The sequence below is a fragment of the Pangasianodon hypophthalmus genome, chromosome 2 (assembly GCF_027358585.1).
Source record: "Pangasianodon hypophthalmus isolate fPanHyp1 chromosome 2, fPanHyp1.pri, whole genome shotgun sequence".
NCBI lineage: Eukaryota > Metazoa > Chordata > Actinopteri > Siluriformes > Pangasiidae > Pangasianodon > Pangasianodon hypophthalmus.
In genome coordinates, this window is record NC_069711.1 from 4797245 (window position 1) to 4820814 (window position 23570).

A 23570-nucleotide genomic window follows, 5' to 3' on the forward strand; every position below is an offset into this window, starting at 1 on the left:
CATGTGAGCAGAAACTGAGTTAAAATTAGCATGTGACTGCATTGATGGTTCACCCAATGTTTCGTAGGTGAGGAGCTGTCTTGGCTTTCTGTCACGTGTCGACCTTCTGAGTTCCGTGTAGTTATGCTCAACAGGAGGGGTTAGGGGTCGGCTTTCGGTACCAGACTCCATGTGCTGGTTGACTCCATCTTCTTCCACAGGTCTAGTGAGGTCAGGTAGGTCCCCATCGGTGTTTCGCTCAGTTTCACTTCCTGTAGGTGGCAGGAAAAGGCCTGGTGAATACTCAGGTACAGTATGACTTGTGCTCTTTACGGGTTCTGGAGCTGCCACGTCTTTCGCACGGTCTCGTATGGGGTTCCTCCGAGGCGAGGTAAATTGCTCATGTTGACTAAGAGGTCTTGCCTCCGTTCTCTCTGGAGAGGTTCTCAACCAGTACCCTGAGCTATAGTCATCATCTGAATCAGAGTCATCACTCTCATTCGTGCCCTTTTGTGTGGCTGTTTGATCTCCTTGTCTTAGTCTGTGTTGTTGTTTCTTCCCAGGGATAGGTCTGGTATGGGGTAGGGTGACTTCGAGAGGTAAGTCGTTTACCAGCAACAAGAGATTGCGATGCAATGTGCGGGTTTTTTCCTGGTCCCCAGTTTCAGGGCAGACAATGTAAACAGGACTGTTGGCAAGCTGTCGTTTAACACTGTAGACAGTCTTTTCCCAGTAGGGTCTTAACTTGCCTGGTCCTCCACGTTCACTGAGATTCCTAACCAGGACCCGGTCGCCCGGTTGTAAAACCACTCCTTTTGCTTTCCTGTCGTAAATGACTTTTCCTCTCGCACTGGACTTCCTGCTATTTTCACTGGCAATTCGGTAGGCTTCTGACATTCTTTCAGCCCATTTTTCTGCATAGCCTCTAGGTGAATATGACTCCTTATCTCCATGTACCCCAAAGAGCAAGTCGACCGGAAGATGTGGATGACGGCCATAGAGGAGAAAAAAAGGTGAATAGCCGGTAGATTCATGTCTGGTGCAATTGTATGCGTGTATAACATGCGGGAGGTGATCCTTCCACCGCAGTTTCTCACTTTCAGTCAATGTCCTCAACATCTGGAGTATGGTGCGGTTTAACCGCTCAGCTGGATTGCCTTGCGGGTGATACGGTGTTGTCCTGGAGTGGCCTACTCCCGAGAGTTGCTGCAATGTTTGGAACAGTTTATTCTCAAATTCACGGCCTTGGTCATGATGCAGTTTGGCGGGATACCCAAACCGGGATATAAAGTCACCAAACAGGAGCTCGGCAGCGGTCTTTCCGCTCTTGTTCTTTGTGGGATATGCCTGAGCGAATCTAGTGAAGTGATCAAGCACCACTAGAATATATTCGTACCCTCCACAGCTGGTTTCCAAATGCAAGTAGTCAATGCACACGAGCTCTAAAGGGGAACTGGACGTGATGCTGCCCATTGGCGCACGGGTCTGTGTGGCAGGTTTCTTGGCCTTAATACATGGGCATTTTCGGGTGACATAGTCCTCTATTTCTTTTGCCATAAAGGGCCAGTAGAATCTCTCCCTGGCAAGGTGGAGGACTCTTTCTGTACCTACATGTCCCATCTCATTGTGCAGATATTTCAGAGCGAGCATCCTGTATTTGGAGGGGAGGACCAACTGCTTTTGCTCATTAGTGCGTCGGTAAAGGAGGTCATTCTCCAAGTACAGCCTACTCCACTCATGAAGCAGCTTCTGAGCAGCTCCTCTCACCGTTTTGCGGATTTCTTCTGTCAAGTTAGTGTTTGATGCCTTTAACGCTATTATCTGGCTTATGGCTCGATCCTCTCCCTGGGCTTTCACAAGATCCTCATGGCTGATGGCCAGCAGGTTGGAATGAGGCTGTTGGAGCAGCTTGGAGGAGGTAATGTTAAGTGCCGCAACCCAGGCTACGTCCTTGCGCTCAGCTGCCTGACTCCCATCCCATGTTGCACGTACTGCCTCATCTGTAACTTCCTCAGTGCAAGTCATCTCATATGTCTCTATATCCAGAGGCAGGCGGGACAAGGTGTCTGCGTCCACATTTGACTTTCCGGGCCTGTATCTGATGTCAAATCGGAAATCTGAAAGTTCACCAACCCACCTATGGCCAACTGCATTGAGTTTCGCCGTACCCATGACATAAGTCAGCGGGTTATTGTCCGTATAGACAGTAAAGTGTGGAGCATAGTACAAATAATCGCGGAACTTCTCACACACAGCCCATTTCAGTGCAAGGAACTCCAGTTTCCCACTGTGCAGATGGTAATTGCGTTCGGCTGGTGTGAGTGTTCTTGACCCATATCCGATGACTCTCAGTTTGCTATTCTGGCGCTGGTATAGGACTGCTCCTAGGCCTTGATCTGAAGCGTCGGTATGTAGGGTGAAAGGCAGGTTAAAGTCGGGATATGCCAAAACAGGTGGACTTGTCAAAAGAGCGACTAGTTGTTCAAGGGCTTCCTGGTGTGCAACAGTCCAGCTAACAGGCTCTCGGGAGGGTAACTGTGGACCTTCAGCATTTCTACCTCGTGCTGGGATCCGGGCTTTCCCTGGCTTGGTTTGAAGCAGCTCATAGATCGGTTTCGCAATCCGGGAAAAATCCTGAATGTATGAGCGGTAATAACCCAGGAATCCAGTCAGCTTCCTCACCTCACCAACTGTCTGTGGTGTTTTACTCGCCAGGGTTCGTACAGCTTCCAGGTCACGGGGGTCTATCTTGACCCCCTCAGCTGACACAAGGCGGCCCACGTACCTGACTTCTTGTTTAAATAGCTCGCATTTCTCCGGCCTCAGTTTCACCCCGTGGCGCTGGAGAGCCTGGAGAACTTTGCGGAGTGCCTCAACATGTTCGTCAAATGTTTTTGCATAACAGAGCACATCATCAAGATATGGAATGCAGCACTCGTCTCTGAGAGGCCCTAGCATTTCTTCCATGCTCCGCTGGAATGCTGCAGGGGCATTCGACAGTCCAAATGGAATACGGACCCATTCATAGAGACCCCAAGGAGTGATAAAGGCGGTGAAATGGCGTGAGTCTTCAGCAACAAAACCCTGGTGATAGGCTTTGCCCTGGTCCAATATACTAAACCAGGCATTGCCACCAAGGGTGTCTGTCAGGTCCTGTATCCTGGGCAGTGGATGTCGGTCAGGAACAGTTTTCTTGTTCAGGAGGCGATAATCAATGCACAGCCGCAGGCTCCCATCTTTTTTTCTGACGCAAACAACTGGAGCAGTATACGGAGACTTGGATTTAACTATCCAGCCTCTGAGCAACAGTTCCTGTATGTACTCCTTCACCTCTTTGAAGAGTGGCTTTGGGACCGAGGAGTAAGTTCTTTGTACAGGTATTGCATCCCTAAGAGTGAGCGACATCTGCAGGCTTGGTATGCATCCGATATCGTTGCTGTCTCGTGCAAAGGCACCAGCTTCTTCGCAAAGCATTTCATTGACCACCGCCCTTTTTTCCTCATCAAGATGACTGAGATCAACGTTAGGTTGCCATGGAGATGGGCTGGGGCTGGCAGGGGTTAAAACAGCACTGTTGATGGTCACTGTGGATTTAGGTTTGTTGGGTTGGTCTGCTGGGATCACTTTTTCAACACTATGAATGCTGCCAAGAGCTGTCTTTCTTGGTAAAGGGATTGAGTGTTTTGTGTTGTTCCCAACAGGTACAGCTACATACGGCTTCCTTGGATTCTGCACCTTCAACAGACCGTCGCCAACATCCAGGTCTGCCAGCGATACGTTATTATCATCAGGCTCAAACAGGAAGACTGAGTCAGACAAGTCCATGCTAGGCGGGACTTGGCACTTTATCCAGGCCACTCGACCCGCTGGAATGACAATATCTTGTCTGCCAGTTCGTAGGCGCCCACACTGTACAGAGGGTTTGCTGGTCTGAATGAAGTTCACAAGAAGCTCTGCTTTTTCGGTTGGTATCACCATGGCATTACAAAGCAGGGTGGTGAGTGTGGGGACCAGCTGCTCGGGCTGTTCTTGTATCATCTCCTCCAGCACATTAAATCCCAACAATGGTCTCTCCAGGGCAAGACTGCTAACAAGAAATGGCACAGTGATTGACAAATCAGGATTTTCATTTCCCATCAAATTAACTGTTAGGGAGACCCAGCCATCAAATGGAATCAGGTCACCATTGACGGCACAGACTTTCAGCTCCTCTCCATCATGAAAAATTTCACTGAGTGGGTTAATAGCGGTATCTGGTAGATATGTGCTTTTCCAGTCTCTGTCAATCATGCTCACCTGAGCTCCGGTGTCTAGCAAAGCAGTCACAGCTAAACCATTAAGGTTACAGTAGGTGAGAGCTTTTCTCCCAATGAGCTTGGCAAGACGCCCACTTTTGCTGTTGGGTAAGATGTGAGAGGGTGTACTTGAGGTTGGGTTTGTTTGTCTCTGCCTTTGGTTTTCTGTCACGTTGTCTTGTGCTTGGATGTGAACGGCTGCCACACTTTGTTTGTCAGACTCACCAGTATGGCAGGTGTGAGTTTGGGACTTTAGGGATCCGGTCACTGTCTGTCCCCCAACAGGGACCGGTTCCGGTTTCCCTGGTGCATTGTTTTCTTCAGACAGCCCACAGCTCGATGGCCGTATTCGCCACAACGGAAACAGTGAGTACAAACAGGGCGGTTCTGTTCAATGCACTTGTTACACCCATATGGTTTCTCTCTCCTGTCATCTGTCTTACCTCTCTGCGAATGACTGACTTGTTCTGGCTTTTGTGTCCGTATTGACTGTTGTATGACCTCTACAAGACTGGTAAGTTTCTCAACTTTATCTGTCAACTGTTGGATCATATCTGTCTCCGATTTCTTTTCCACATTTTCCCCCTTGACACCAGGAGACTGAACAGCATTAGCCTCAGCCTGAACACTGTGCACAGTTGTGAGTCTTTGACGGGTAGCTGGGCCTAAGCGCCTCTGTCTTTCACTTTCATCGCTCATTATCTTCTGTATCTGTTTTAGGATCGCCTCATCAGTCACACTAGTGTCTGCAAGTAGCGGCTTGAGTTCTCTGCGGATATCATCATGTTTGTGTCCAAGGCCTTGATGTACAGTATGGAGGAAAACATCCTGAACTGTGCTTGGACTGTACCTCACATCTGTGCCAGCATGTTTTGAAGCCAGCAAGATCTTTTGCTTAAGTCCTATGGCTCTGTACAGGAATTGTTGAGGCGTCTCATTGTCCTTCTGTTTGGTGCACATGAGCTCCTGGAAAAGCTCCATGGTGCTTTGCTCACCCAGGTGGGAGTAAAGGAAACCTTTGAGCTCTTCAATGGTCAGGTCTTCCTTGTTCATTAGCATATCTTTGAAATTTCCAGGTTTTATGGCCCTGAGGACAGCCCTCACAATTTCTGCACCGCTAAACTGCTCCTTTACACCTTCTTCAATCTGGCGGCAAACATTGTTGTAGCCGATGTCTGAACCGTGGTCTCCAATCTGACCACCCTGAATCTTGAACTCTCTGCGATGGAGGTAAGAAAGCTCTCTTAAGGAGACCAACTTGTCATGAGCCACGGTTGTGGGGTGTTCACTTAGACGTCTGGTGTTTGATATGTCCCTATTCTGTGATATGAGCTGCGACTTTGCAGGTGAATGGGGTGCAGACTGCAGAGTGGAGGTGGGCATGTACTGTGTGATTTTCTTACTAAGTTCCTCATAGCTAGCAAGTAATTTCTGTATTTCTAAGTCGTGTGTGTTCATCGCTGTAGTTGCTAAAGGGTGGTTTGCATTAGCATTAACTTCAATAGTCTCACTATCAATAGTTACAACTGGGTTTACATTAACATTAGCTTGAGTTTCTTCACCAGTGACGTCATCAACTTGTGAGTTTGGCAGTGGAACATGTGAAACAACATCACCTCTTACACACATCTGTACGCCAGACACATGACTCTGAATAGTTACATCAATTACATCTTTCAACTCTAACAGGTGCGCTAGGCCTGCATCCTCAGACTGTAGTAAGGGCTTACTGTGCATGAAACTGCTGATGTAGTCGAAACAAGCCTCCTCATCCCCAGGTGCCAAACGAGACTGGTCCACTCCTGACACAGGTCCCAGCGACTTTGCAATCTGGAACAGTTCATCTGCAGAAAGGGTGAGCAGGTCCTTCTTGATGGTCCACACCAAGCTTTTCCTCTCACTGTCTGCCATGGCCGCGTCCCTCTCCCTCGCGATTGATCACACAGCCCAGGAACCGTATCTAATCTCTCTCCTCGATGAGTGGTTATTCCGCTGACTGGTCACTTTTGGCCCCAGGTGTCTGTATCACTGGATCATCTGCCGCCCTGGCAGTGGAGATGATCCCGGACGAGCCCCCAATAAACTGTAACGGGTACCGGGTTGCAGCGCCCGTGGACAGCTGAAAAAGTGGAGAACAAATGGATGACACAGGAACTGTGGCTTGCCTTTGCTGAATTCTCCTCAGTTATTTATTTTTTTTTTTTATTTACATGTTATTTACTGCACTGTTAACATTGTCCATTTATCCAGAATTCATGTTACTGCATATGTTCACTGTCTCTCTAGACATGTTTGAGTGTCCTCAAACACAAAACACATCAATTCCAAAAATAAACACATTCTGTTACAATACCATTTTTACATCTCTATTTCACTTTCCAGACTAATATACTGGTCACTTGCACCTTAAATGCACTTACAATCATATACTGTTCAGTACTTCCTGGACTGCATGTTTCACAGCAACTTGTAAATAACATTACTTTTTTTCCTTGTCAATTCTTGTATACTTACATGGCTTCAACTTATAACCCTTTTAACTAACACATTTTAACTTAATTTTTATATTTAGATAGATCTTAACATCGTTTTGAAACTAAAACAAAACCCATATACATATTAAACACAATTAAATAAATGGAGCCAGATATCGTGCTTTAACTCGAAACAGTGGAGAAGCGTGGCTTACACTAGCCTCACATAAGTAGCTACTTGCTAACATTAGCGCGGTGCCGCGCTACATTTGCTAACTCTTTCAGCATTTATTAGGTCTCGTGAACAAACTACTCCGTCACTCCTCTCCACACTAACGCCAAAAGTGTCTCTGAATATTCACCAGCCCATTACAGCAACTTCTGTTTAGTTTTAAACATGTTACCCACCTGAAAAAGTGGAGAACAAATGGATGACACAGGAACTGTGGCTTGCCTTTGCTGAATTCTCCTCAGTTATGAGGAAAATCCCACGCAATGCATAGGCAAACTGGTCTCCTGGTGCCCCCTCTACTGTCGAAAATGTGTAACTGAATGTACATCTTACTGTTTTACATAACATTCTTGTACACTAAAATAGATCTTAAAAAAAACAAGGTACGTACTGACAATAGAAGTATAAAAAAAAATAAACCACGTAAAACCAAATATTTATATTCACAATGTGGGCACACATTAGTGGGCATCACACTTACATCTTTTGTGACCCAATGAAGATAATTCATACAGCTTTAGAACAATTCATACAGGTTTGTTCAATTCAGCTCACTGTTTCTGTAGCGTGGACATTGTTAGATATGCCTTTTGCAAAGTAAGTCAGGTTGACTATAGAATTTAGAACATGTGTTATACTGGTCAAATTTGACAAATAAATGTTCAATTAAAATGTTAAGGTGTGTACAGTTGCTTTATGTTTATCATTTGGTTTCATTAGATATATTGACTTCAAGTAAAGTACTCCTGGAATAAAGGGTAGATTTTTTTTTAAAAGGTAAATGTACCATTTATTTTGATAATCCATTGTGAATTAAATTCAGTTAAAACATTTAGTAAATATAGCACATTTGTTTTGTCTCATTTTCTGCTACATTTACATAGCTTTTCAATTATATTTTTATTAGTGGTTTTGACTTAGGGTTACTATTGCAATGACTTAGGATTTTAATTATTTCTACTCAATTTTATATGTCAAGGTACTAAATGTACTTATTCAGATCTACTTAAATTTTTTTTACTGACATTTACTCATTTTTACTTACATTTAATTCATAAGGTATTTCACTGATTTCACAGCTTTAAAATTTACTCAATATTTAAAGCATAAAACTGTGTACTCAATATTTAAAGTGTAAAAATGTTTCACCAAAAAAAAATGAGTAAATCATATTTTAAGTTTTTAAAGTGCGTGTAGGTCAGGTTTTGTGAATAATTTAGCAGAACGGAGCTGTTCCAAGGATGACAGGGCCAGCAGGAGGGGATATCTGTACTTGACTGTGATCTGGATGAGCCCTCAATATTTAATACATGAATGAAGTCCCCCTCCTTTCTATTCCACAAAGAAGAATCCAGTGGATGCTGGAGAGGTGAAGGTGGACGCATTGTCGGATCTGTCTAAAATAAACTCGACAAATCTTTGACTAGGGTACATTAAACACTCAACATGGCAAAAATTCGGCTTGTTCAGTGTGTTGAGTGCATTATTTGTGATAAATGCTTATTAGTTAGCTCTCTGACAGAGAAGATTTCAGCATTAGATGTGCACATCCAGACTCTAGAGAGGGTTAGCGAGAGTGTGAGAGTGCGTAGGGGAAAATCTGGATGCCTTAGCAACTCCAACACTAGAGCCCTCACAGTGGGCAAATAGGTGACAACTCGGTGGCATAACCGCAAAGCCAAAGCTAATGCTAAGGCTTGCCCACAGGAGCACCACTCCTCTATGCTTCACATGTCGAACAGGTTTGCTCTCCTCATTGAGGCACCTTGATAGAGCTCAGGTTATAGGATACTTTATTTCATTTAAATTAGCTAGGCCTTTAGGGCACCAGCAGCACTAGTTAGGTGTACCAGGAGCCAGGGCACTGGACATAGCAGTTTTCATATAGGAGCTAATGTTGTATGCCTTCATCAGTCAGAGATTACTAAGAGTAACATTGTAGAGGTGTGTAAATTAGCAAAGGCGATGTCTGATGCAGTAATATGCTCTGGCCCTATCCTAATGCTGTGTGGCAATGTAGCTTACAGCATGTTATGGTCACTGACCTGCTGTATGTCCAGGTGGTGCTCCAAAAACAATGTGGGCTTTATAGATAATTGGAGTAATTTTGAGGGCAAGGCTGGGTGGGACGGGAAGGTGCTGCTCTCATTTCTTGCAGAATAACTCATAGTCTCAGAACAGGCCTAGTTAATCTGTGACAATCCAGAGCCAAGGCCAGGGAGTAGACAAGCAGGTTAAACCGACTTTCTGCTAGTCGTCACTCAGGTTCCACCAATTAAGACTGTGTCTGTTCCCTGAGCTAGTTTATTTTAGTAACCTAATTAACATAAAATTAAATCATACTGAATTTACAGCAAGCACCTTCAAAGGTGAAGCTAGGACTGTTAAATATTAGCTCTCTTACATCTTATGTGCTTATTGTTAATGAAACTATTACTGATCAGGAGTTTAATGTACTGTGTTTTCAATCCTTTTCCTTTTCCTCCCTATTACTGGAGATAGCCACAGACACTTTCCTCTCCTCACTCTCCTCATCCATGGACCTCCTCTGCCCTCTGTCTTCTAAACCCAGGACAATTTCTTGCCCTGTTCCTTGGCTATTGAATGTGTTATGCAGCAATCAGAGAGAATTAAGAACTGGAGAGAGAAAGTGGAAGAAATCATAACTCAACAGAGATCTTGCCTCTTACTGCACTCTCCGGTCCAAATTCTCATTTGAAGTGACTTCTGCTAAGACTGCCTTCTACAAGGGAAAGCTGGAAACTTCTGCACAAAATCCTCACAAGCTCCACAATATCTTTTCTTCACTACTCAAACCACCGGCTCCTCCTGCTCTGTCCTCTCTGACTGCTGAAGACTTTGCCACCTCTTATGATGGGAAGATTGAAAAAAATCTGCCAGACCTTCATTTCTACCCCAACTACACTACTCACTCAGGATTCCCCTTCTCCTTCACTGGCACAGTTTTCTAATCTAGCAACAGAAGAGATCCTGCAAGTCATCTTGTCCTGCAATCCTACTGCTCGTTGAATCCAATCCCTTGCAAAATGCTCCAGACCATCTCACAAGACCTCCTTATCTTCATCACTAATATCATTAATTGCTCCATAACATCTGGTCATCTACCAAATGAATTCATGAGAGCAAGGGTTATTCCCATCCTGAAGAAACCCACTTGAATGCATTGTCTACAAACAACCGTCTCTCTATCTCTCACAGAACAACCTCCAAGATCCTAACCAGTCTGGCTTCAAAGCAGCACTTTACACAGAGACTGCCCTTTTGGCCATCACTGAGAGGCTAAATGCTGCTATATCAGCCAAACTGTCATTAGTCCTCATCCTCCTAGACCTTTTGGCAGCCTTTAACAAAGTCATCCAGAAGATTCTCTTGTCCACCCTCATGAGTCCTGGAATTTGTGGTGCAGCATGGCAATGGATTACTTCCTACCTGGAAGGTCAGTTATATTGGGTGACATGGAGGGGATCCACATCTGCTCCCCATATACTCTCCACTGGCATCCCATAAGGCTCAGTACTTGGTCCTCTTTTGTTCTCCCTCGATATACCTCCTATATCTCTTATACTCGATCTCTTGGTGAGGTCACTGCTGTGCGGATGACACTCAACTCATCCTCTCCTTCCCTCCCTCAGACACTCATGTTTCTGCTCAGATCTCAGCATGTCTGACAGACATCTCATGAAGGATGGCAGCTCATCAGCTGAAACTTCATCCCAGGTGAGTCACCCGATGTCAGGATCTTGCGATCTCCCTGGACAACTCTGATCACATTCGGTTACTGCATGCAACCTTCGGGTAACCATGGACAATCGACTGTCCTTTTCCTCTCACGTTGCTAATCTGACACGCTCATGTTGATTTCTCCTTTACAACATCAGAAGGATTCCTCCATTTCCGTCCATACAGGCCGCTCAGGTGCTTGTCCAGTCTCTTGTCATTTTGAGACTGCACTACTGCAACCTGCTCCTGGCAAGTCCAGAATGCAGCTGCACAGCTGGTTTTCAACCTTCCGAAGTTGTCCCACACCCATTAACCCCATAAACAACATCTAAAGACCTACCTCTTCCTAAAGTACTTAAATTAGCACTTAAACAAATAATGTTGTCTGTGAGCTTTTTTTACTATGGTATTCTTAATCCATGACCTAGTGAACCAGTATCAGGATGTATTTATTGATAGAGACTACAAAACACCTCTGATGTGATTTTGCCTTTACACACCACCACAATGGATTTGAAATAAAACAATCAAGATGTAATCGAAGTGTAGACTTTCAACTTTATTTTAAGAGGTTCCACAAAAATATGGCATATACCATTTAGGAATTAGAGCCATTTTCAACAAAGTACCTCCATTTTAAGGGGCTCAAAGGTATTTGGACAAAGTGACATAATTGTAAATATAACCATAACTTTAAATACTTGAATGAAAATCCTTTGCAGTCAATGACTGCCTGAAGTCTGGTGCCCATGTTCTCAAAACTCAGATTCTGAGTTTCCTCCCTGGAGATGCTTTGCCAGGCCTTCACTGCAGCCACCTTCAGTTGCTGCTTGTTTGTGGGTCTTTCTGCCTTCAGTCTTGTCTTCAGTAAGTGAAAAGCTTGCTCTATTGGGTTGAGATCAGGTGACTGACTTGGCCATTGAAGAATATTCCATTTCTTTGCCTTCAAAAAGTCTTGAGTTGCTTTCGCAGTATGTTTAGGGTCATTATCCACCTGCACTGTGAAGCGGCGTCCTATCAGTTTTGTAGCATTTAGCTGAATGTGAGCAGAGAGTATAGCCCTATACACCTCAGAATTCATCTTGCTACTTCTGTCAGCAGTCACATCATCAGTAAACACCAGTGAGCCCCTTCCATTGGCAGCCATACATGCCCATGCCAGAACACTGCGTTCACAATGTTTGACACATGATGTGGTATACTTTGGATCATAAGCTGTTCTTTTCTTTCTCCATACTTTTCTCTTTCCATCATTCTGGTAAAAGTTAATCTTGGTTTCATCAGTCCAAAGAATCTTATTCCAGAACATGGGAGGCTTTTTTAGATGTTTTCAGGCAAAGTCTAATCTGGCTTTCCTGTTCTTGAATGTTCCCAGTGGTTTGCACCTTGTTGTAAACCCTCGGTATTTACATTCATGAAGGTGTCTCTTGATTGTAGATTTTGACAATGATACACCTACCTTCTCCAGAGTATTCTTGACTTCTGTTGATGTTGTGAAGGGGTTTTTCTTCGCCAAGGAAAGGATTCTACGATCATCCACTTTAGCTGTCTTCCGTGGTCTTCCAGGCCTTTCGATGTTGTTGAGCTCACCAGTGATTTCTTTCTTTTTAAGAATGTACCCAACTGTTGATTTGGCCACACCTAAGGTTTTTGCTTTCTCTCTTATAGATTTATGTTGTTTTTTCAGCCTAATGATGGCTTCCTTCACTTGCATTGAGATCTCCTTGGACTTCATATTGGTAGCTCCAGTCAAACAGCTGCCAAATGCCAATCCAATATCTGATATCAACTCCAGACCTTTTATCTGCTTCATTTGTCTTGAAGTAATGAGGGAATGGACCGCACCTGGTCAATTAACTTCTTGTCAGTCAATTGTCCAAATACCTTTGAGCCCCTGAAAATGGAAGTACTTTGCTTAAAATGGCTGTAATTCCTAAATGGTAAGTGCCAAATTTTTATCACATCTTGATTGTTTTATTTCAAATCCATTGTGGTGGTATATAAAGGCAAAATCACAAAAACTCTGTCATTGTCCAAATACTTCCAGACCTAACTATTTATATATATATATATATATATATATATATATATATATATATATATATATATATATATAGTACTGTGCAAAAGTCTTAGGTACATGAAAGAAATGCTGTAGAGCAAAGATGCCTTCAAAAATAATGAAACTAAATGTTCCTACATTAAAAAAATACTATAAAGAGCAGTAAACAGTAATAAATGAAATAAAGTCAATATTTGGTGTGACGATCCTTTGCTTTTAAAAAAAAATAGTAGTCTCAGGTACAATTTGTGCAGTTTTATACGGAAATTAGCTGGTAAGTTTTTCCTTAATGTAATACTGAGCATCTTGCAGAACCAGCCACAGTTCTTCTGGAGACTTTGACTGTCACACTTGCTTCTTATTTTTGCAGCAAAACCCAGCAGCCTTCATTATGTTTTTTTATCTGAAAAGTGGTCTCTCATGTAATATTCTGCTTTCCTTACTGACATACAAACATTTTTCTGTAACATTTAATTTTGTGCTGGAAAACTAATGTTTGGAAATCTAAAATGTTTTTGTACTGAATCAATAATGTAGAAGTCATAAAATAAAAATCTATAATAAAGTTTGTACTAAAAAAAATTAGAGTGCCTAAGACTTTTGCACGGTACTGTATATATATGTATATATGTATGTATACATATACTGTATATGTGTGTGTATGTATGTATGTATGACAAGATAGATCAGAATTACTTTCCTGATATTTACATTAAACAACTTAGAACATGGCACCTTTGGTGGCAGACCAGCCAATTTTTAGCTGAGCAAAAGTATTGGAACAAATAGTTTTTAAAGTAAATAGCACTTAATATTTGGTCACATATCCCTTGCTTGCAATAACAGCATCAAGCCAGTGACCCACTGAAATCACCAAACTGTTGCATTCTTCTTTTGTGATGCTTTCCCAGGCTTGTACCGCAGTTTCTGTCAGTTGTTATTTGTTTTGAGGGGTTTCTCCCTTCAGTCTCCTCTTCAGGAGGTGAAATGCATGCTCAATTGGGTTAATGTCTGATGATTGATCCTGGCAGTCTAAAATCTTACTCTGTTTTCCCCCTGAAGAAGTCCTTTGTTGTGTTGACAGTGTGTTTTGGGTCTTGCTGCATAATGAAGTTCCTCCCAATTAGATTGGATACATTTCTTTGTGAATTTCCTTCTGAATTTATTCTGCTGCTACTATCATGTGTTACTTTATAGTACTGAGCCCATTCCAGAAGCAAGCCCAAGTCATGACACTACATTCAAGTCCATATCACAAAAGCAACCCAAAAGCATGGAAATGGAATGTTCTTAAATGTCAGTCACCTGACATCAACCCAATTGAGCATGGTTGTAACTTACTGAGACAAAAGTGAAGGCAGAAAGACCCACAAACATGCAGCAACTGTAGGAGGCTGCAGTAAAGGCCTAGCAAAGCATCTCAAGGGAGGAAACTCAGCATTTGTTGACGTTCAGACTTCAGGCAGTCATTGACTGCAAAGGATTTGCATCCAAGTATTAAAAATAATCCTAATATTTATGAAAAAAAAAATTATGAAAAAAATAAAAAGGGCGGTAATTCCTAAACAGTTAATGCAAATTAACTGTTTAGGAATTACAGCCTTTTTTTTTTACATAGTCCCTCCATTTTCACAGGCTCACAAGTAATTGGACAAACTAACTTTTTATTTATTTATTTTTTATTTATTTTATTATTTATTTATCTATTTTTGTTAAACCCCTTGAATTATAGCTGAAAGTCTACACTTCAATCACATCTTAATTGCTTCATTTCAAATCCGCTGTGGTGGTGTGCAGAGGCAAAATTACAAAAATTGTGTCACTGTCCAAATACTTATGGACCTGTCTGTATCTCGACTGTGGATGAACAAATCCTTTCTTTCTCCACACTTTGGCCTTTCCATCACTTTGGTAAAGGTTAATCCTGTTTCCAGAACATTTGTGGTTCATCTCCATATTTCTTTGTGAATTCCAATCTGGCCTTCTGATTCTTGGTGCTGATGAGTGGTTCGCGTCTTGTGGTATGGCCTCTATATTTCTGTTCTCAAAGTCTTCTTTGAAAGGTGGATTGTGATACCTTCACCCCTTCACCCAGTGGAGGTTGTTGTTGATGTCAGTAACTGTTTTTGTTTTTTTCTTTACAGCTCTCACAATGTTTCTGTCATCAACTGCTGTTGTTTTCCTTGGCCACCCTTTTCAGTGTCTGCTTGTTAGTATACCAGTGGTTTCTTTCTTTCTCAGGACATTCTAAATTGTTGTATTGGCTATGCCCAATGCTTGTGCAATGGCTCTAATTGATTTAACTCTTTTCTCAGCTTCAAAATTGCTTGCTTTTCTCCCATAGACAGTTCTCTGATCTTCATTTTGGTTTATCCTTTTTAACAACAAATGCAGTCTTGTGAAAACCATGGCTTAAAGCAAGAGTAGACATTCAGAGCTAATATTTTCTTTAAACAATTAGTCTAACAGGGCACCAAGAAACAATCACATGTTCCAATATTTTTGATCACTTGAAAAATGTGTGGATTCAAACAAAGGTGAAGGGTTTCAACAAGGATCAAATATTGGAAGCTTAGACCACCATAATCCATACTATTCAGAATGACAACCTTTTTAACGTTATGCCTTTTATGTTATGATAAATGATAATACTGCAGGGTTTGTGTTTGTTTATTATAACCATGGGCAGGCAGGTTTCATAACATCTGACGCTTTTGTGCATGTGCAGGGATTTGAATCAAACATAGCACAGTGGTCTACAGCAGTGAAAATCACATCAGTATTTGAATTTCTTAGTAAACTGCTTTACTCTCTTCATGTGTGAATGTGTGTGTAATTTACTTTTTATATACATAAAGAGGGATATTATTATCAAATTGCTTTCCTGCGTTCATAAGAATGACCAGATATCACTCGCCACAGAGTAGCCTAAACCTATTAAATGTTAGCATGTAGAAGAGTCACGCACGTTTCAAAAAGTGAAGTGAAGTGTGGCCAAGTATGGTGACCCATACTCGGAATTTGTGCTCTGCATTTAACCCATCCAAGTGCACAGTGAACACACACCCAGAGCAGTGGGCAGCCTTTTTTTTTTTTTTTTTTTTTTTTTTTTTTTTTGCTGCAGTGCCCAGGGAGCAGTTTGGGGGTTCAGTGCCTTGCTCAAGGGTCTCACCTCAGTTGTAGTATTGAGGGTGGAAGTGCTGAGGGTAGCACTGCTCATTCACCCCCCCCACCTACAATCCCTGCCGGACCTGAGACTCGAACCCACAACCTTCAGGTTCACCTTTGGGTTGCAAGTCTGACTCTCTATCCATTAGGCCACAACTGCCCCCACAAAAAAAGTGACACTTTTGCATGTGTGGCAATTTGATTTGAGCCGTAAACCATTAACTCATACATAATACAGATCAGACTGCATGTTTCTCCAAATTTACACCATGCATGCATAATGAAAACTATGCAGGGGACACAGTTCAGAGAAGAGGAGAAGTTGCGTATGCTGTGTTCGTCTTGCTTTGTAAGTGGCAATTTGCAGGTTGGGATGATGTCATTTTACACCTCAAGATGTTCTCCATTTTCATCTTTTGTTAGCAACAAACTAGTCAGCTAATTGTGGTGGGTTATGTATATTTTCCTCCTCAAACTGCATAGTGAACTGTATATTGTTTTAGATTTAAATGTGTACTGTATGTCTGTATGTTGTTTGATCTAAAGGAAATATCTGTATACAGTATACAGCTTAACTCATTTACAGGTAAAAAGTGCTACTATGTTTATTTCTCATGCTCTGTGCAGCCATGCTGATTTGACATCACTTCGTAAACATGGTGGTTTTAATGTTATGGCTGATCGTTGTATATATATATATATATGTTATAAATACCAGTGATGTTAAATGATTAAATCATGTATCATCATCATCATCATCACATAATCAGGGAAAATAGGAAATAATCCCACAATATGTAAGGGTAAATAATATATGTAATGGGTGTCACTTTTGTGCATTATAACTATAAACATAACTAAATAAATGCAGCCAAGTAAAAGATCCTAGACAATTGGTGTGTGAAGGCATTTGTTTCTCAGAGTTTTGGGCTGGCGAAGGAAGCTGTGTAGTTAATAATTAGCCCCAAACTTTAGAGCCCTCAATCTTGCTGTACATGAATACTGAAGTTGCTGGAAAGACAGTGGCCAAGTCTTGGCCAAGTCAAGTGGTAAACCATCCCCTCATTTAGAATGACAATGATGCTGATGTGTTTTTAGCTTTGGACATCAATCCATCTACAATCCTAATAAAGAGCTTTGTTTTTTGTATTTCTTATATGTTTTGTGTGGCCTCTGTGACAAAAATAATTTCCCTTACAGGATCAATAAAGTCTCTGTCTATCTCTCTAACTTATGTGTTTTTACAGTCTTCCAGGTCATGACCAACTGTTAAAGACTGCTTCTCCCTTGCATGGCTGCAGGACTCATACCTTTGTCTGCAGATCCTGACATTCTCCACCACTCGAATGAAGCAGTTTATTGCGGAGCATGAGAAATGGCAGACAGAATTTGCCATTCTTCTTCTGCATCTACCAGAATGAACCTCATTCCCTATTTTCATATAAGGAAATTAATTCCCCAACCACATCAATCACCTCTTGATCAAGTCCTTTTTTGTTGTCATTCCCTCCATATACAAGTATACAACTGGGTCAAAATGTCATGCACAAAGGACCACGGTACAAGATACAAGACAACACAGTACATAGGACTACATTTTTTACAGTAACTGGAAAGATGTAACATGAGTATACATCACCCCCGTGAACTATCAAAAGGAATTTACCACCTTTGTTTGCTCTCTCTCAAGGCTCATCAGTGGTGCGATCTGGCTGCCCTCATTTTGGTCCGCTGAGACCATAAAAAGAGAATGGCTCACATCTCTAAACAGTGTAAAACCAATCATTGCTACCCAGTAGCATCACACACGAGTTTGTCTTTCATCAGACCTCAGTCAGTTATGAAACTGACTAAACTTGATCAGGAAGTGAATACATAGACAGATCAACTTACAAACTGCACATATGCATGACAAACTCTAACGTGATGCATTGCCTTTTACTTAGAGTGGCATCACAACAGATCAATCCGGAAAACTGAAAGGCACGAGGACACCTTTTCGAAAAGCTGCATCAGCTTGAGCCGCATTCCTCTCTCAATTGCTACAAACTAGTAAGACTTTACATCTGGGCAGGAACGATAGTGTTTACTATTGTTTCTTTCAAAGTTTTACTGTGGGATGTGGAAATGTGTTAAATAAAATCATGATTGTTTTCCTGATCTGTAAACTTAAACTGGTAAGTGTGATGCATTCATGCATTTTAGGTAGATGTCAGACAGCAGTAACAGCAGTGATGACACTAATATTTAATCAGGTATTTAATTTAGGTATAATGTACCATCAAACAATCTTTCCACATTAATAACAGATTAAAATTTTTAAAAAGATTAAAATAGCATGTTAATAATAGAGGAAAATTACACCTTATATTATAAATCCAAATCTACTTTTCTTTTGCAGTAAACTCTAGCAGTCTGCTTCACCAGCTTTCACCTTGATATCTCTGAGCTTTCAAAGAGAACCAGGAAAAATAAGATAAGATAAGATAAACTTTATTGAGCCCACAGTGGAGAAATTCACTTATCACAGCAGCTCACAGACAGTTAAAGTGCAGGAAGAAAGAAAAGGAAGGGAGAAAGAAAAGTTAAAACGATAACTATATTGTTAGTCTAATTAGTCTAGCATAGAAACCACCTACCAACACCCTAGCAACCAACTGGGTTAGCATAGCAACCACCTAGCTACACCCTAGCAACCTTAGGAATAATAAAAGAATAAAATTATATAAAATATTGCATCACCCAATGGGTTAATCCTGTTTCTCATCACAGCAGCTGGGATGTTATTACGTAATGTGGTATACCCTTTAATAGTTTCTGTTAACCCTTACTATAGAAACATCCTATATCCTATTTCAGAGCCTATAGATTATTGGTGTTAGTTGATGGAATATGTTAAATATGTATTAACAAAAAAAAAAAAGAGAGAAAAAGATTAGAATAGACTTTAATTATGACCCTTTGGGGTCTGATGTGGCCCAGGCAGAATTTGAGTTTGCCACCCTTACTCTAGAGCAAAGCACACATCCATGCACAGATGCTCACACGCTCTCTCTCTCTCTCTCTCTCTCTCTCTCTCTCTCTCTCTCCCTATCACATGCACACACTCCCTCCTCCTTTTCCTCACTCCCTTTTTCTTGTACACACAAACACAACTCTCCTTTGTCTGCTCCTAGTTAGGATTAGAAGTTCTTAGTTAGTAGTCAATTACTGTTTCTTCTTTCTTCCCTGAATTTCAATAAATTCTATTTTATTGAATATTTTATTGCTGTCTATTACTTTGGTATTGCAAGAAGCCAAACTATTCAGAACTAAGCCTTCAGAAACCAAGTCACTGATTATTATTAAGGTTCAAGGTTCTTTATTTGGCACATACATTACATACATGTGATGTATTAATGTAGTGAAATGTTTTTCCTTCATGCCTCGTCCCACACTCTGCAACAGTGCAACAGTGATACATAATTATTAATCATAAAGCTAAAATTGAGGTGTTAATAATTTTGACTTATTCGAAAGTTTATCATTTTATTAATTTGGTTTGACAGACCCAACATACTGTTCAACAAAACCATCTTCTCCTTATTCTTATTATTCTTATTATGATTATTATTATATTTGAAAATTTCTACCTTTTTTACAGGTCACAATTTTTGACAAACAAAAAATTCAGCACAGACGTAGATCCCATATAGAAATGGGGTGCTTGTCCTTTTGGGAAATCTCGAAATTATGGTTGCCACTGGGTCATTTTTCCATATGGTGCTTTCAGGGTGCTTTTATTTTTTAGTCATAACATCTACAAATTCCCTAGCAAACACTTGGAATATCATAGCAACCACCTATCAAAACCCTAACAACCAGCTGGATCAGTATAGCCAACCACCTAGTAACCACTTAGGTTACCATATCAACCACCTAGGAACACTCTAGCAACGAAATGGGATACCATAGCAACCATCTAGCAACACCCTGGCAACCAATTAGTCTAGCATAGAAACCACCTACCAACACCCTAGCAACCAACTGGGTTAGCATAGCAACCACCTAGCAACACCCTAGCAACCTACTGGGATAGCATGGCAATGCATTAGCAACCAATTGGGTTACGATAGCAACCACTTAGCAGTGCCCTAACAACCAACTGGGTTAGCATAGCTACAACCTAGCAACAACCCAACAACAAACTGGAAGATGATAGCAACCAACTAGCAACCAACAGGGTTAGCACAGCAACCACCTAGCAAAACATTCTAGTAAGTTTAGATTTCTGCTGCTTTTTCCTGCAAAAATCAGAATCAGTTTTAAGTGAAAGTGTAAATATGTTCACAAGTTTATTTTTAATTATCATGAAATAATTGTTTTGCAATGTCTTTGAGAAGTTTAATATAATTATTTATGCATCATGATTGTAATGGGAACATGGGAATGTGGGGATTGTATGCAAATCTCTGATTGAATTAATACCTCATATCAAATATCTCCATGTTACTATCTGAATACAATACTGATACTGAAGTTGGTTGTTCTAAGAAAAGTCTAATCCCCCCCAAGGTAATGAATTTAGACCAGAAATACAAATTTCTATAAGCCTTAATACTGAAATATGCTGACATTGAGATGGCAGTGTGAAAATTGACCATATCCCAGGAAAGGTTTTAGTAAATATGCACAGACTAATGAGTGTAATTCTGTTTATGTTCCTACTATCTTGCCTCACTACTAACCTACCATATACATTTCTGATTTGCTTGTTGAGTGCAGTACTCTCTATATGACTTTCAGTTTGGCACTGCTTTTGGCTTTCCCAGTAGTGAATCTGACTATTCCACTCATGTCCAAACTGGTCTTTTTAAATGTTATGCTGTAGACAGTTCCTTTGTTCTCCACAAGAATGTCGGCTCCTGGATGCAGGTTTTCTCCATTAAGGCTCCACATGGGTGGTTTCACGAGAGGTACAGACACCTCACACTGGAACTGAGCTGGCTCTGAAGCACTCACTTCCATGTCCTGCAGCTCTTTCAATACCTTTATGGACTGTGCTGGATTCACAAAAGGTAAATGATCAGGTCAAACTTATTGAGTTGCTAATTATTATACATTCTTTAGCAAAATTCTGTCCCTATATTAGTCTTTATCCACCATGGTTTTTGGGTGAAAAAAGGGAAAAGGTACCTGTGTTGTATTTAAGAAAAAAACAGAACTACAAACAGTTAAAAATAAATTGTGGGCATAACAGAGAAATCTTTTAAATACATCCAAAAGGAATATGTAAGTTTTGTTATGACCTTCTTAGTCTAAGAAAGCAATTTTTAATGTCCTTTTACTTTCTATGTTATATTTGCATAATAGTTAGCTAAGAGAAGCAAGGAAATGACTGATGTAAGCAGGACAGAGGCATCCAGTGTGATAAGATGGTATTTATGTCTTGCGTAGAGAGATATATTTAAAGTTGTTTATTCACAAGAATTGTTTGTTCTTGGTTCAATTTCTTAAAAAAATATGAGAATTAATATGTCATATTTCTTTTACAAAGATAATGTTCAAATCATTGTAAATCATTACCTTATTATAAGCTAAGAGCTGTTTTGAGATATGAGATATCAAAATTTTGACATTCCAACTCTAAAATCCTGAAATTTATATGTACAGCTCAACAAGACCTAAGGTTACTTCAAATATAATTTATGGTAATTCTGAGAGATTTAGAAAGTGGATTTTTGAACTGTGACCAAAAATAGATAGAACCATATTGCCACATTTTTTTTCTAATTTGCTGTTCATAGCATATATAAAGCACATGGACACTCAGGTTATCAGTGAAGCCGGTGTTGTTTATTTTGCATGCACGTTCTGAGCCGATATTGTCTGGATAGCTATTCTGTTTATGATCTTGCCAAGTTCTTCAGTTTTGCTTTTTTTTTTTTTTTTTGGATTTCGCTGTGTTCTGATTCTCTGATTCTTCTGTAACCCTTGCCTGTGTTAATGTCTATGATTATTGGGTCTGGCTTTGGATTGTTTGTTATTGTTATTGTTATTGTTATAGTTATTCATTTTACAACATTCTATCTGACTGTTTCTTATTAAGCAATTTCTAAGAAAGACAGTTTGAACCTATTAAGATATATATATATATATATATATATATATATATATATATATATGTATATGTAATTCACTATATATATATATATATATATATATATATATATATATATATATATATATATATATATATACATATATATATATATATATATATATATGTAATTCTCTCTCTATATATATATGTATACATATATATATATATATATATATATATATATACACACATACAGTCAGGTCCGGAAGTATTTGGACAATGACAGAGTTTTTGTGATTTTGCCTTTATACCCCACCACAATGGATTTGAAATAAAACAGACAAGATGTGATCAAAGTGTAGACTTTCAGCTTTATTTTAAGAGGTTGCACAAAAATATGGCAGTTACCATTTAGGAATTACAGCCATTTTAAGCAAAGTACTTCCATTTTCAGGGGCTCAAAGGTATTTGGACAATTGACTGACAAGAAGTTAATTGACCAGGTGCGGTCCATTCCCTCATTACTTCGAGACAAATGAAGCAGATAAAAGGTCTGGAGTTGATATCAGGTATTGAGTTGGCATTTGGCAGCTGTTCTGGATCTCATTGCAAGTAGATTTATGTTGTTTTTTTCAGCCTAATGATGGCCTCCTTCACTTGCATTGAGATCTCCTTGGACTTCATACTGGTAGCTCCAGTTGAACAGCTGCCAAATACCAACTCAATACCTGATATCAACTCCAGACCTTTTATCTGCTTCATCTGCTTCAGATAGCAAAAATCAACAGTTGGGTACATTCTTAAAAAGAAAGATAGCACTGGTGAGCTCAACAATTTCGAAAGGCCTGGAAGACCACGGAAGACAGCTAAAGTGGATGATCGTAGAATCCTTTCCTTGGCGAAGAAAAACCCCTTCACAACATTAACAGAAGTCAAGAATACTCTGGAGAAGGTAGGCGTACCATTGTCAAAATCTACAATCAAGAGACGCCTTCATGAACATTCAAGAACAGGAAAGCCAGATTAGACTTTGCCTGAAAACATCTAAAAAAGCCTCCCATGTTCTGGAATAAGATTCTTTGACTGATGAAACCAAGATTAACTTGTACCAGAATGATGGGAAGAGAAAAGTATGGAGAAAGAAAGGAACAGCTCGTGATCCAAAGTATACCACATCATGTATCAAATATGGTGGACAGTATGGTGTTTACTGATGAAGTGACTGCTGACAGAAGTAGCAAGATGAATTCTGAGGTGTATAGGGCCTCTCTGCTCACATTCAGCCAAATGCTACAAAACTGATAGGACGCCACTTCACAGTGCAGGTGGATAATGACCCTAAACATACTGTGAAAGCAACTCAAGACTTTTTGAAGGCAAAGAAATGGAATATTCTTCAATGGCCAAGTCAGTTGCCTGATCTCAACCCCATAGAGCGTGCTTTTCACTTAATGACAAGACAAGACTGAAGGCAGAAAGACCCACAAACAAGCAGCAACTGAAGGAGGCTGCAGTGAAGGCCTGACAAAGCATCTCC

At 40.5% G+C, this 23570-nt stretch overlaps 1 protein-coding gene across 6 annotated transcripts in view; it reads right to left on the bottom strand.

Moving 5' to 3' along the window:
• obsl1a (obscurin like cytoskeletal adaptor 1a) overlaps positions 1-23570 on the bottom strand; it is a 126673-nt gene that overhangs the window by 19680 nt on the left and 83423 nt on the right. For 4 of the 6 annotated variants that reach the window (XM_026945530.3, XM_053229471.1, XM_026945531.3 and 1 more), the window contains one exon: positions 18424-20993. The exons of 1 other annotated variant lie outside the window; for it this stretch is intronic. In XM_026945530.3, the coding sequence (XP_026801331.2) occupies positions 20722-20993 (272 nt within the window). In that variant the 3' untranslated portion in view covers positions 18424-20721. Of the gene's footprint in view, positions 1-6252; positions 6394-18423; positions 20994-23570 lie in introns of those variants that run through there. One more of the 6 variants, XM_053229459.1, reaches the window with a different exon arrangement.